Here is a 13,850-nt window from a genome sequence, read left to right on the forward strand (position 1 = left end):
AACTGGAAATAGAACTGCCTTATGATCCAGCAATCCCACTGCTGGGCATACACACTGAGGAAACCAGAAGGGAAAGAGACACGTGTACCCCAATGTTCATCGCAGCACTGTCTATAATAGCCAGGACATGGAAGCAATCTAGATGTCCATCAGCAGATGAATGGATAAGAAAGCCGTGGTACATATACACAATGGAGTATTACTCAGCCATTAAAAAGAATATATTTGAATCAGTTCTAAAGAGGTGGATGAAACTGGAGCCTATTATACAGAGTGAAGTAAGCCAGAAAGAAAAACACCAATACAGTATACTAACACATATATATGGAATTTAGAAAGATGGTAACAATAACCCTGTATACGAGACAGCAAAAGAGACACTGATGTATAGAACAGTCTTTTGGACTCTGTGGGAGAGGGAGAGGGTGGGAGGATTTGGGAGAATGACATTGAAACATGTATAATATCATGTATGAAATGAGTCACCAGTCCAGGTTCGATGCAGGATACTGGATGCTTGGGGCTGGTGCACTGGGACAACCCAGAGGGATGGTATGGGGAGGGAGGAGGGAGGAGGGTTCAGGATGGGAAACACATGTATACCTGTGGCAGATTCATTTCAATATTTGGCAAAACCAATACAATATTGTAAAGTTTAAAAATAAAATTTAAAAAAAAAGAAAGAAAGAAATGGGCTGTGGAAATAGAACATCTTTTTAACACATCTGGTAACCTAGCTTTTTTTCCCCCCAAACTAGAATGGTGTTCCTGGTAGTGGCAATTACTGAACAGTCATTAAATAACAGTGAAAAGTAGACATTTGATGAGAAAAGGTTCAAGAAGTCCTTCAGGTGGTATTTTTGGTAACTTGATCTGCCTCTGAGCATACGGTCTAGTCAGCTGAAGGAATTTAATGGTGACAAAATGTATTTCAGTAAGGAGGGAGTGAAAACAACCTGTTTATTTTCTCTTTTTCCTCCCCAGTGATACTTTTACCTTTGTAACAAATATTGCATTAGGCATTTAAACTTTACGAAGGCAGCCTTTGATGGTTTAGCCATATACGTTTATTCTTTGTTATCTGGTCTTGTATGTATAGGCGTGTTTGTTTTGGTGGCGGTTCATAATTCACACATGTTACCATGGGGGAATAGTCTGTGTGTTGGGTGGTGGTGAAGAGGTCAGCGTGCGGTGGAGTGACAGTTCGCGGCACAGCCTTGCACGTGCGCGTGGCCGCTGTGGTGCTGCAGTGTTCTGTCGTCCGTGGGAAGTGGCCTCGTCTGTGCCTGCCTCTGCTCAGAAGGGGTCTGGGCCCCCCTCTGGAGTGCAGATTGAACTGCTGACTCACCTCTCCTGGACGACCAGGAGCTGTGAGTTCCCGGTCTGGGCCGGGGTCCCCTGTCCCGCCCCTCTCCCCGCCCAGCTCGCTCCCTGGATGCAGCGCTGGGCCCCGTCTGACCTTCAGATGGCCACAGCCCCGGCTGCCGTGTTGGTTCGTTAGAGACTGTGGGCCAGAAGCAGACAGATCCTTGGCCTTCTGACGGTGTGTGAGGTATTAAGTGTTTTTTTCCTAAGTTACTAAGTTTTGAGGGGATCTGTTTGGCAGTGGCTGGAAACAACAAGAAGTCACCCCACCCTTCTGGCTGTCCCCTCACCTGGGACATGAGGGCTGGCCTAGGGCCCTTAGCAAGGTGATGGCTGTCTGCTGAGCCTCAGGGGTCGCCTGACTCTGGCTGTGCCCCGACACCGACGGTTGCTTCCCACCTCTGTCCAAGCCCCCGTCCCTGCTCCCCCTTGGCCCAGCCCCCCACCACCAAGACTGACACTTTGTCTCAGGCAAACACCAAGCCCACGTTTTATTTATTTCCTCTTATTTTGAAACAGAGACAGATCACATTGGAAATAAAGTGCAGAAAGTTATTTTAATAGCTAAGCCTATTTATCCTTAATTTTCATAACTATTCAACAAACCAACCTATTGGATTTACTGTTTCTGAAACTAATGTCATTTTGTTAAAAGTCATTGCTCCTTTATCTACTTAGAAATAGGATGGATTTTGGCTGCCATACTCTTTAATTATGGTAGATAAATAGACATTTTTCAGTTGTTTATTTTCATTTGATCTCACTCCTGGCCTGATTTAATTCCACTTGTGTTTCAGGCAATAGACTGCTTCTCAAGGTAATGCATACCTTGAGCTTTTGGACTGAAAACTAACCAAATTCAAGTATCTAATAGTAATAACTACCTGCCAGGTAAGTCAGTGAGGAGGGCAGGAGTTAGTGTATGCAGTATCTGGCCAAATGCCATCTGAAAAGGGAGAGAGTCTCAGTGCCCTGGTCAATGCTTTCTGCATCTTTCTGGGGTTGCATGTGAGTGTATCCAAGGCTGCATCCAAACGATGAAGTCATGCGGGGCCAGTGGCATCCCCTCAGTCGGGTCAGCAGAGAATCCTGGTCCTTGGGTCACATTTCCTGACAGAATGTCGCTTTCATTTAGAACCACCAAGCTCGCCTGGTGTGCATGTATCTGCAGCATCTTCCATGTGTGGATGAGTCATTACATAGTCAATGTCAGCATCCCTCTTCAGGCAGGAGGAGCACAGTAGAGATGAAGCTGCATCCTGGGAAATAAAAGCAGACTTATGGGTCGGATCACAGGCTTTGGATTCTCTGCAACTGTTGACCCAGCCAGCATCAAACCACATCATTACTCCACTAACCTGAGCAGTTTATGCTTGTCACTGCAAAGAGGATCTGTCTGTCCGTGCGTCATTTTCTCTTAACACAGAAAACAGATCACCGGTGACACATCCTGGATACCAGCAGATCCTGGGTGAAGGAGCCACTCTGATTATATTCAGTGCGTTTCTGTTTTTAAATAGAGCCTCCACTGATGTGTGTATGTCTTACAATATGTGTAAACGTATGAGGGGGATGGTTGTAATGAAAGGTTTCCTCTGGAAAGTGAGCAAAGCCAGTAAAATTAATCTGAGTAAATAGAGTGAGGGTTTTTTTCGATTGCATTTATTATTGAGCAGTTACCCTAAGACCACCACCATGCTGGGTGCTATGGGTACAATGAAATGTGCCGGAGACCACCTCCATCCTTTGCCTTGAAAGGGCCTGTGTTGCTTTTAGGTATTGACCCTTAGTGGATTATAGGCAGGACATGTGATCAAGTGCTCATACCTGGGTCTGTTCCCTGGGACTCCCAGGGGCCCTCCAGTGCCTTAGCCCCACATCCCCATCTTCGAGGAGGCAGGCTTCTTACTCAGACCCCACCAGCAGCAAAGCAAAACCGTGGCCAGAACCCGGGGCTCTGGCTCGCAGGCCAGGCCTCATCTCAGCACGCCATGTGTCTTGGCCTGTCCCTGGCATGCCAGCCTCTCCTGCCACCCTGGACTGTGTCCTCACTCTGGTCGCCTTCCTCCCATCTTGTTTCCTGCTTGTGGTGTCTTGGGGTAACCCAGCATCTCCAGGACAGCCTCCTCTTCCTTCCTAGTGCCACCCCTGCCCTGCCCTAATGACTTCCCCACGTGTCTTGTGGATGACTGTCCCCCGTGCCACTTCCCTCCCACCTGCGGCCCCCCAGCAGTGCCCCCACCCCAGCCGCCTCACCTTCTGGCCTCCGGGCCCGTCTCCCACCCCCTCCAGTTCCTCCCTCACCACAGCCAGAGTGACATTTCCACAACATAAGTCTCAAATCTCCTCCCTGTCATTCTGTTTCCTCGTTTTTCTTGTGGGGTCTGGTCTGGACTCTGCTGAGGGGCAGCGGCCCCAGGCACGGGTCATGATGGCCCAGGGTGGGTGTCCCTGCACCCTCGTGCTGTGTGCGCTAAGTCGCTTCAGTCGTGTCCAACTCTCTGCGAGCCCATAGACTGTAGGCCACCAGGCTTCTCTGTCCGTGGGATTCTCCAGGCAAGAGTACTGGAGTGGGGTGCCCTCAGCCCTTCCCAAATGTCCAGCAACAACACGGGGTGGCGACAGGCCGTGAATGGGTAGCCCTGCGGTAGACGGTCGTGTGGGCGTCATCGCAGCCAGTGGCTCTGATGGGCCAGCCCGACCGAGAGGAATTTTCAGTGCCCTGTCATGTCCTGAGGGGAATAGGAAATGCACTGTTTTTCTCTAGTTTTGACTGTTGTGGTGGTAGAGGGGAGCTGTCTTCTCTAAGGGTGGGGCACGGGGAGGTTTGAGACTGAGCTCTGGGCTAGACTCCAGCCTTGCAGTGTGCTCTGACTCCATGATTGGTGCCTCAGCCTTCTTTCTCATCAGTAGACTGAGACTGAGGATGGACACGTGGGCAGGGTCTAGGATGGGCTTCAGCCCCCAGCAAGTGCCCTGTGAGTGTCAGCGGCCAAAGTGCTCCTCTTCCCTTCCCCTCTCCCTCCTCTCTGTCCCCTCCTCCCCCTCCCTACCCTCCTCTAGGAGCAGGTAGTCAATGTGGTGATTTGTACTTTTTGACTTTGAGTGCAGGACTAAACCAGAGAAGGCGATGGCACCCCACTCCAGTACTCTTACCTGGAAAATCCCATGGACGGAGGAGCCTGGTGGGCTGCAGTTCATGGGGTTGCGAAGAGTTGGTCATGACTAAGCGACTTCACTTTCACTTCTCACTTTCATGCACTGGAGAAGGAAATGGCAACCCACTCCAGTGTTCTTGCCTGGAGAATCCCAGGGACGGGGGAGCCTGGTGGGCCGCCGTCTATGGGGTCGCACAGAGTCGGACACGACTGAAGTGACTTAGCAGCAGCAGCAGCAGCAGGACCGAACAGTCCTTTGTGGATGACTCCCTAGAAACGTATTCTTGGATTTTTGTGATACTGTGAGAATCGGGCTCTTGTAACTTGGTTCCAACTGGGCCCTGGCCGGCCATCCCCTCCCGCTTTCTGAAGGGGCGACTTGAGCTGCTTGCCCGCTGTGTAACCTGGACAGTGTGCTTAACCTCTCTAATCTTCTGTGCCCTGTTGTTGGATAGGACTAATGAAACGGCAGACTTGTTGCCAGGATGACAAAGTATCCTCGTGCAGTGCCTGGCGCGTAGGTGCTCATCCGTGGTGCTCAGCATCCCGTCACCTGCTGGGATTTGCGGTGCCCTCATTATATAGTCGGCCTTCATCTTTGGCCTCAGTTCTTCGGCGGGCTTGGTTCGTTGCCACCTGGCTGGGATGAAGCGGGGAAGAGTAGATACAGGTCAGGGAGTTTTACATACGGACTAGTCAATCTCGTCAGTGTGAAGATGACGTTTATTTTCTAAGAAAACATCGATGGTTGACTTACAGATGTTGGTTTGGTGAACATCACAGCATGGGGGCCCCGCCAGCAGCAATTCAGTTGTTGTTGTTGTTTACGTTTGATTTTATTCAAGTGCAAGGTTAAATGGTGTGAGTGGTTAGCCAGTGTGTGTAGTAGGCCAGATGCCTGTGGAAAAAGTTATTAGCCACAAAATGCTACCAGCAAGCTACAAAACAAAAATTAATAAAGCTTAATTAATTAAAAGTCTACACAGTATGATTCTGGTAGCTTCATTACTTGCTGGATTTGGTATTCACATGTCTCTATATTGTGAAGGCAGAGAGAGGTCAGATTCTCTCTCTCCCTGGCAGTTGCCAAGATTGTCTTGAAATCTTTGCCAATAGTAAATTGAAAGTTTATTTATAACCAAGTAATCTCAAAAGTCAAAATATAAATATCCTTCAAAATTTTTTTTGCAGCAAAAAGTATTTAAATGGAGTACATGCTGTGCATGCTAAATTGCTTCAGTCGTGTCCAACTCTTTGCAGCCCTATGGACTGTAGCCTGCCAGGCTCCTCTGTCACATGGGATTCCCCAGGCAAGAATACTAGAGTGGATTGCCATGCCCTCCTCCGGGGGATTTTCCTGACCTAAGGATCAATCCTCCGTCTCGTCTCTTAGTCTCTTAGGTCTCCTGCGTTGGCAGGCGCGTTCTTTACCACTAGCGCCACCTGGGAAGCTCAGACGGGGTCCAGATGCATTTTAATTCATTTGTTACAGAGTGGGCTGAAGTGAAGTGAAGTGAAAGTCACTCAGTCGTGTCCGACTCTTTGAGACCCCACGGACTATACAGTCTTTGGAACTCCCCAGGCCAGAATACTGGAGTGGTTAGCCTTTCCCTTCTCCAAGAGATCTTCCCAACCCAGGGATCGAACCCAGGTTTCCCTCATTGCGGGCAGATTCTTTACCAGCTGAGCCACAAGGGAAGCTAGGATCTTCAAAAGTCATAGCACTTGGAGGCCTGAGAAGGCCTTGTGATAAGTGGATGGTACGTTCCTCCCCCACGATCCCTCCTTTGCTGGGATAAACCAGCTTCATTAAACCTCAAAAGCAACTGAAGGACAAGCTGGCCTCTAGAGGAGGAGGCTTAGGCTCAATTACTCTATTCTACCTTTTGAGTAAAAATGCAGCTTACTGGCAGAGCCAGTTGCATTTAGGGAAACATGTCTGATTTGGCCCAGCCCCTGAGAATTACTCTTTCTGCAGATCTCACTTTACATTGTTTAGAGCCAAAATGTGTCTAGCGGTCACACAGTCCTCGCTGGCTGGAGGAATGCTGGCTGAACAAATCCAAGCAAGACAGGCTGGGTTTCCCCTGAGGGAGACGGCATCCTCATAGCATCTGCTTGGGAAATGGCCAGTTGATGATGGCTTGGCCCACAGATGTCTGTCTGTGTGGGAGGATTACGAGCCATGGGGTATTGCTGATTTGGGGATGTATACAGAAACCTTATGGTATTCACAGAAATCAGGTCCCAAGTGGTTGAAAAATAAATTTAGCTCTGTGGTCATGAGGTTGTTATTTAGCTTGATTAATATTGATAGATTAGAGTAAATTGTTTGCACAGATGAGTTGAATAAATTCTGCTAGAGCTTCTATCATCTGGTTTTACATTAAGCCCTTAATTTGTAGCCCTATTAGCCAAAAGGAAAGCTCGGCCATCCTTTCCCCTCCCTCCACTATTATTCAGTAGAATTACAGAAATCATTTAATAACCTCTGAGCCTGGTTCAGTTGCCCAAGGGAGACTCTGATCCTATGGTACCCTTAAGCTGTAGAAAGCATCCTGAGAGCTACCCTGATTTTAATGGCTTTGATTTAGCCACTATTGAATTCTCTTATTTAATCTAGTTTCCCTGTCTCCCTTCTCCACCCTCCCGAAGTCTCCAGAGTATTTCTTTCAATACATAAGTGTTATACATAGCAAATGGAGAAAGAAAAGCAGGTCCCACACTTCTGTCCTTGGGTCTCCACCACTGAGCAGGTCTGGGGTGCGATCCTGTAGATGGGAGATGTCACCTTGCTGTGTCCCCACCGTCCACTTGCCTAGAAAGATTCACTGTTTATTGACCTGATGAATGGAAGTGTGCTCCAGGAACCTGTCAACTCATTTGGTATCTTTTCTCTCCCAGGAGGACTGGAATGACATTGACCCAATTAAAAAGAAAGACCTTCATCACAGCAACGGGGATGAGAAGGCACACAGCATGGAGACCCTCCCTCCAGGTACTGCAGCTGCCTCCAGGGCCAGGCCAGCCTGGGCTGCTGGTCGGGGCTGGGGGGTGGGGTGCGGACCTGTCTTGCCCCTAGTGAATGAGCTGGATGTGGTGGCATTTGGAGCAAGTCTCCTGTCGGGTAGAGAATGGATTTCGCAAGGCAGTGGAGACACTACCCTAGAGCAGCACTCTCCTGCCTTCCTTCAAGCCCCAAGTGCCTTGTGAAATGACTTTACTGGGAGGTGACCAAAATTTCTTAAAAGAAAAAAATAGAATTAAAAAAAATAAACGATGGTATGTATCAGTTCACTGATTATTTTTAAACAAACTTTATTTTTTTAGAGCAGTTTTAGGTTCTCAGCAAAACTGAGCAGAGTGTACAGACGTTTCCATATACTCCTCGCCCCCATACACAGGCACTCCCACTATCAGCACCGCCCCCCCGACAATGGGACATTTGTTAAAATCAGTGAACCAACACTGATACATCAGAATCACCCAAAGTCCGTAGTTTATTTTAGGACTTCCAGTACTCTTGCCTGGAAAATCCCATGGACGGAGGAGCCTGGTAGGGTGCAGTCCATGGGCTCGCTAAGAGTCAGACACGACTGAGCGACTTCACTTTGCCTTTTCACTTTCATGCATTGGAGAAGGAAATGGCAACCGACTCCAGTGTTCTTGCCTGGAGAATCCCAGGGACGGGGGAGCCTGGTGGGCTGCCGTCTATGGGGTCGCACAGAGTCAGACACGACTGAAGCGACTTAGCAGCAGCAGCAGCAGCATGGTGTTCTATATTCAGTGCCATGCATGCAGCACTACAGGATCATATAGACTAGTTTCACTGCCCTAACAATCCTCTCTGCTCTGCCTAGTCATCCTTCCTTCCCCCAAGCCCTGGCAACCACTGGTCCTTTTACTGTCTCCATGATTTTTGCCTTTTCCAGAATGTCATACTTGGAATCAAATAGTATGTAACCTTTTCACATTGACTTCTTTCACTTAGTAACATGCGCTGAGCGTTTATCTATGTCTTTTCATGGCTTGATAACCCTTTTGTTTTTATTGTGAATAGTATTCTGTTGTCTGGATGTATCAATGTATTTATCCATTCAGCTAGGAAGGACATTCAGAAGGAGATCCTGGTTGCTTCCAAGTTTGGCAGTTATGAATAACGCTGCTATAAACATCTGTGTTCAATTTTTTTTGTGTGGACATAAGTTTTCAATTCATTTGGGTAAATACAAGGATCATATGGCAGGAATACACTTATAAGAAACTACCAAACTGTCTTCCAAAGTGTCTGTACAATTTTGCACTCCCGCCAGCAGTGAGTGAGAGCTCCTGTCACTCCACACCCTCACCAGCAATTGGTATTGTCCCCGGTTTTTAGTCTGGCCCTTCTAATAGGTTGGAAGTGATAGCTTATTGGCAGGTGGGTTCTTTGCCACGAGAGCCACGATATGTTTATTTGTCACATGTACAATTTCATTGCGGAAATGTCTGTTCAGGTCTTCTTCCCACATTGTAACTGGGTTGTTCATTTTCTTAATGTTAACTTTTAAGAGTTCTCTGTGTATTTTGGATAATTGTCCTTTGTTGGATATATAATATGCAAACACTTTCTCTGTCTGTGGCTTGTCTTCTTAGTCTCTTGACAGTGTCTTTCTCAGAGCAGAAAGTTTTAAGTTAATGAGGTTTAGCTTTATCAGTTCCTTCACAGAGTATGCCTTCAATATAACTAAAAAGTCATTGCCATATTCAAGGTTACCTAGATTTTTTTTCCTGTGTTATCTTCTAGGATTTTTATTATTTTGTGTTCCATATTTAGGCCTGTGATCCATTTTGAGTTAATTTTTGAGAAGAGTTTACGGTTGTAGGGTCTGCGCTTAGATTTTTATTCCTTTCATATGGATGTCCAGTAGTACCAGTATTAGTTATTGAATTCCTTTCATAGGGATGTCCAGTAGTTCCAGTATTAGTTATTGAATAGGCCATCGTTGTTTTGTTGTGGCCTTTATTCCTTTGTCAAAAATCAGTTGACTGTATTTATGTGGGTCTGTTTCTGGGCTGTCTTCTCTGTTCCAAAGATCTATCTGTTTATTCTTTCCGATACTACTTTCCCTTTAGATTTAATCTTGAAGTTGGATAATGTTAGTCTTCCAATTTTGTTCTTTCCTTTTAATCTTGTGTTGGGCTTTCTGGTTTTTTGTTTTGCCTTTTCATATAAACTTTAGAATTTGTTGGTACTCACAAAATAACTTGCTGGGATTTTGATTTGGTTTGTGTTGAGTCTACAGATCAAGTTAGTAAGAATTGACATTTTGACAATATTGAGTCTTCCAATCCATGAACATGGAGTAGCTATCCATTTATTTAGTTCTTTTTAAATTTTTTTCATTAGGTTTTTTGGTTTTGGTCATATAAATTTTTGTGTCTATTTTGTTAAACTTGTACCAAAGTATCTCTATTTTGAGGGTGCTAATGTAAATGGTGGGAGAAGGCAATGGCACCCCACTCCAGTACTCTTGCCTGGAGAATCCCATGGACGGAGGAGCCTGGTAGGCTGCAGTCCATGGGGTCGCTAAGAGTTGGACACGACTGAGCGACTTCCCTTTCACTTTTCACTTTCATGCATTGGAGAAGGAAATGGCAGCCCACTCCAGTGTTCTTGCTTGGAGAATCCCAGGGACGAGGGAGCCTGGTGGGCTGCCATCTATGGGGTCGCACAGAATCAGACACAGCTGACGCGACTTAGCACCAGTGTAAATGGTATTGTGCTTTTAATTTTAAATTCCGCTTGTTCATTTACTATAGGCAAGTGATTGACTTTTGTGTATTTATTGTATATCCTGCAATTATAGCAAGGATTGTTGCAATTACTTAACAGTTCCAGGGATTTTTTTTTTTTGTTGATTCTTTTGATTTTTCTACATAGACAATCATGTCACCTGCAAACAAAGACAGTTTTATTTCTTCCTTCTCAATCTGTATTATATCTTTTGTTCTGTTTTCTTGTCTTACTGCATTAGCTGGGACTTCTAGTATGATATTAAAAGGGAGTGATGAGAAAAGACATTCTTGCCCTGTTCCTGATCTTAGAAGGAAAGCTTTTTGTTTCTCACCATTAAATATGATGTTAGATGAAGGTTTTTTTAGATGTTCTTTATCAAGTTGAGAAAGTTTCCCCTCTGTTCTTAGTTTGCTGAAAATTTTTATCATGAACAAGTGTTGAATTTGATCACATGCTTTTTCTGCATTTGTAACTATGATCATGGGATTTTCCTTCTTTAACTTCTTAGTGTGGTAGATTACATTAACTGATTTTCATATATTGAACCAGACTTGCATACCTGGGATAAATCATATTTGGTCATTGTGTACAGTTCTTTTTTACACATTGTTGGATTCAACTTTTTCATAAGAAGTATTGGTTTGATTTTTTTTTTCTTGTAATGTGTTTGTCTGGTTTTGTTATTAGGGTTAACACTGGCCTCGTAAAATAAAGTATTCACTCTGCCTCTATCTTCTGGAAGAGACTGTAGAGAATTAGTATAGTTTCTTCCTTAAATGTTTGGCAGAATTCACCAACGAATGCAGCTGGGTCTAGTGCCATTTGTTATAGGAGGTTAGTAACTCTTGATTCAATTGTTAAGATAGATACAGGCCTGTTGAAATTGCCTATTTTTTCTTGTCTTAGTTTTGGAGATTATGTCTTTCAAGAAATTGGTCCATTCATCTAGGTTATCAAATTTGCAGGCATAGAGGTGTTCGTAGTATTCCTTTATTCTCCTTTTAACGTCCACAGGATCTGTATACTGATGTACCCTCTTTCATTTCTGACATTCTAATTTGTCTTTTCTCATTTGTTCATAGGTAGCCTGACTAGAGGATTATTGATTTTATTGCTCTTTTCAAAGAACCAGTTTTTAGAATTCTTTCCCATTTCTTAGCTTTGTAATTTTTATTATTTATTCTCTTTTGTTTACTTAGGATTTATTCTCCTTTTCTAGTTTTCTGAGGTAGAAGCTTAGATGATTAATTTCAAATCATTCTTCTTTTCCAGATTGTATTCAGTGCTGTCATTTTCTTGTCATGCACTGATTTCACTGCATTGCACAAATTTTGGTAACTTGTATTTTCATTCTTATTTGATTTGGAATATTTTTTAATTTCACTAAGATTTGTTCTTTGACCTATGTATTCTGTTCCTCCTTGCAGGTTTCTTAGTTTCTGTATCATGTGTTTTAATGCTCTTGTTAGGCACACACACATTAAGGATTATTATGTCATCTTATGTATTTCCCTTCTTTATTCCTGGTAACTTTTCTTGGGGTGAAGTTTGTTCTGTTTGAGCTAATACAGCTCCTCCTGCCATCTTTTGACTAGTATTTTTTTCCATCCCTTTACTTTTCATCTATATGTGTCTTTAAAGTAGATTTCTTGTACACAACATGTAGGTAGTTGGGGCTTGTTTTTTTTAATCATTCTGACAGTCTGTCTTTTAACTGGTGTATTTAGATCCTGACAATGTAAAGTAATTATTATAGAGTTGTACCAATGTCTGCCGTGTTTGTTATTCTTGTCTCTTCCTTGCTCTTGTTCTTTGTTCTGTGTCCTTTTCTCTTCCACTCTTTGTCTGCCTTTTGTAGTTTTAATTAAGCATTTTACATGATCCCACTTTCTCCATTTTTTACATTTTATTACAGATAATCCAAGTTTAATTTCAGACAACAATATCCTGCTTCACAGCACAGGTATCTAACAGTAAAATGTTATGAATCTCTCCCCCCATTCTTTGTATCATTACTGTCATTCATTTCACACATGTCAGTCATATACATAAATGCATATATAAGCATACAGAATCAAATATATGATGGCTATTATTATTTTTGAGCAAATGTATCCGTTAGATCAATTAAGAAGAAGAGAAGAAAAATTAAAGTTGTAAATTTACCTTCAATTATCCCTTCTCTGATGCTCTTCCTTTCTTTATAGTGATCTGCATTTCTGACATAAATCATTTTCCTTCTCTCTGAAGAGCTTCTTCTAACACTTCATGCAAGGCAGGTCTACTGGCAACATATTCCCTCAGTTTTTGTAATTTGAGAAAGTCTTTATTTCCCTTTCACTTGTGGAGATTTCACAGGGTCCAGAATTCTAGGTTGATGATTTTTTTTCTCTCAACCCTTTAAATAGTTCATTGTACTCTCTTCTTGCTTGCGTGGTTTCTGAGGAGAAGCTGGATGTAATTCATATCTTTGTTTCTGTAAAGCTATTTTTCCCCCTGTGTCTTCTTTCAAGGTTTTTTTCTTTATGATTAATTTCTACAGTTTGAGTATGCTTGGGTGGAGTTCTTTGTATTTATCCTGTGTGGTGTTCTCTGAGCTTGCTGAATCTGTGGTTTGCTGTTGTAGTTAACATGAGGACATTTTCAGTCATTATTGCTGCAAATATTTCTTATATTCCTTTCTCTCTTTTTTCTGTAAGTGGAACCACTTATACCTCTTACACCTTTTGTAGTTATTCAACAGTTCTTTTTTTCCCCTAGTCTTGTTTTTTATCTTCAGTTTTTATTTTGGAAGTTTCTGTTGTCATATCCTCAAGCCCTGAGGTCATCTCATCAGCCATGTCCAGTTCCCTCAAAGTCATTCTTCATTTCTGTTAGTGGTTTTGATCTCTACCATTATTTTATAATTCTTCCTTAGAATTTTTATCTCTTTTGCCTATGGTATTCATTTTTTCCTTCGTTTCGTCTACTCTTTTTGTTAGCGCTCTTAGCATATTGATTATAGCTGCTTTAAATTCCTGGCCTGATAATTCCGACATCCTGCCGTATGTGAGTCTGATCTGGGTGCTTCTCTTCAAGCATTCCTTTTCCTTTTCAGTGTGTCTTGTAGTTTTTTCTTAAAAGCCAGATACGATGTCCTAGGTAAGAGGAGCTCCCATAACCCAGCCTTTGGTGCCATAGTGGGCAGGGCTCAGTCTCCTAGTGAGCCTGCACCCCTGGCATCTACTTCACAAACGCAGCTCAGCTTTCCTCCCACTCAGGTGGGACAGGATAGTCAGAGTCCCTGGAGTTGGGTATTTCCCTTCCTTCAGATTGATTACTCTCTGATAACAGCCCAGTTGGTCAGGTTCCCGAGGGCAAGCCTTACTAACAACAGATGGTGGTTTAGTTAAGTCATGTCCCGCTCTTCCAGCCCAAATGGATTGAAGCCCATTTGGCTCCTCTGTCCATGGATTTTCCTGGCAAGAATACTGGAGTGGGTTGCCATTTCCCACTCCAGGGGATCTTCCTGACTCAGGGAACGAAACCACATCTTCTGCATTGCCGGT

The 13,850-nt window shown here is 44.0% G+C and overlaps 1 protein-coding gene across 1 annotated transcript in view; it reads left to right on the plus strand.

Annotated features, from left to right (window-relative positions):
- GALNT2 (polypeptide N-acetylgalactosaminyltransferase 2) overlaps nt 1-13,850 on the plus strand; it is a 185,767-nt gene that overhangs the window by 88,573 nt on the left and 83,344 nt on the right. The window contains exon 2 of the mRNA XM_027531034.1: nt 7,428-7,521. Coding sequence (XP_027386835.1) covers nt 7,428-7,521 — 94 coding nt within the window. The remainder of the gene's footprint in view (nt 1-7,427; nt 7,522-13,850) is intronic.

This window comes from Bos indicus x Bos taurus, chromosome 28, assembly GCF_003369695.1.
Source record: "Bos indicus x Bos taurus breed Angus x Brahman F1 hybrid chromosome 28, Bos_hybrid_MaternalHap_v2.0, whole genome shotgun sequence".
Lineage (NCBI taxonomy): Eukaryota > Metazoa > Chordata > Mammalia > Artiodactyla > Bovidae > Bos > Bos indicus x Bos taurus.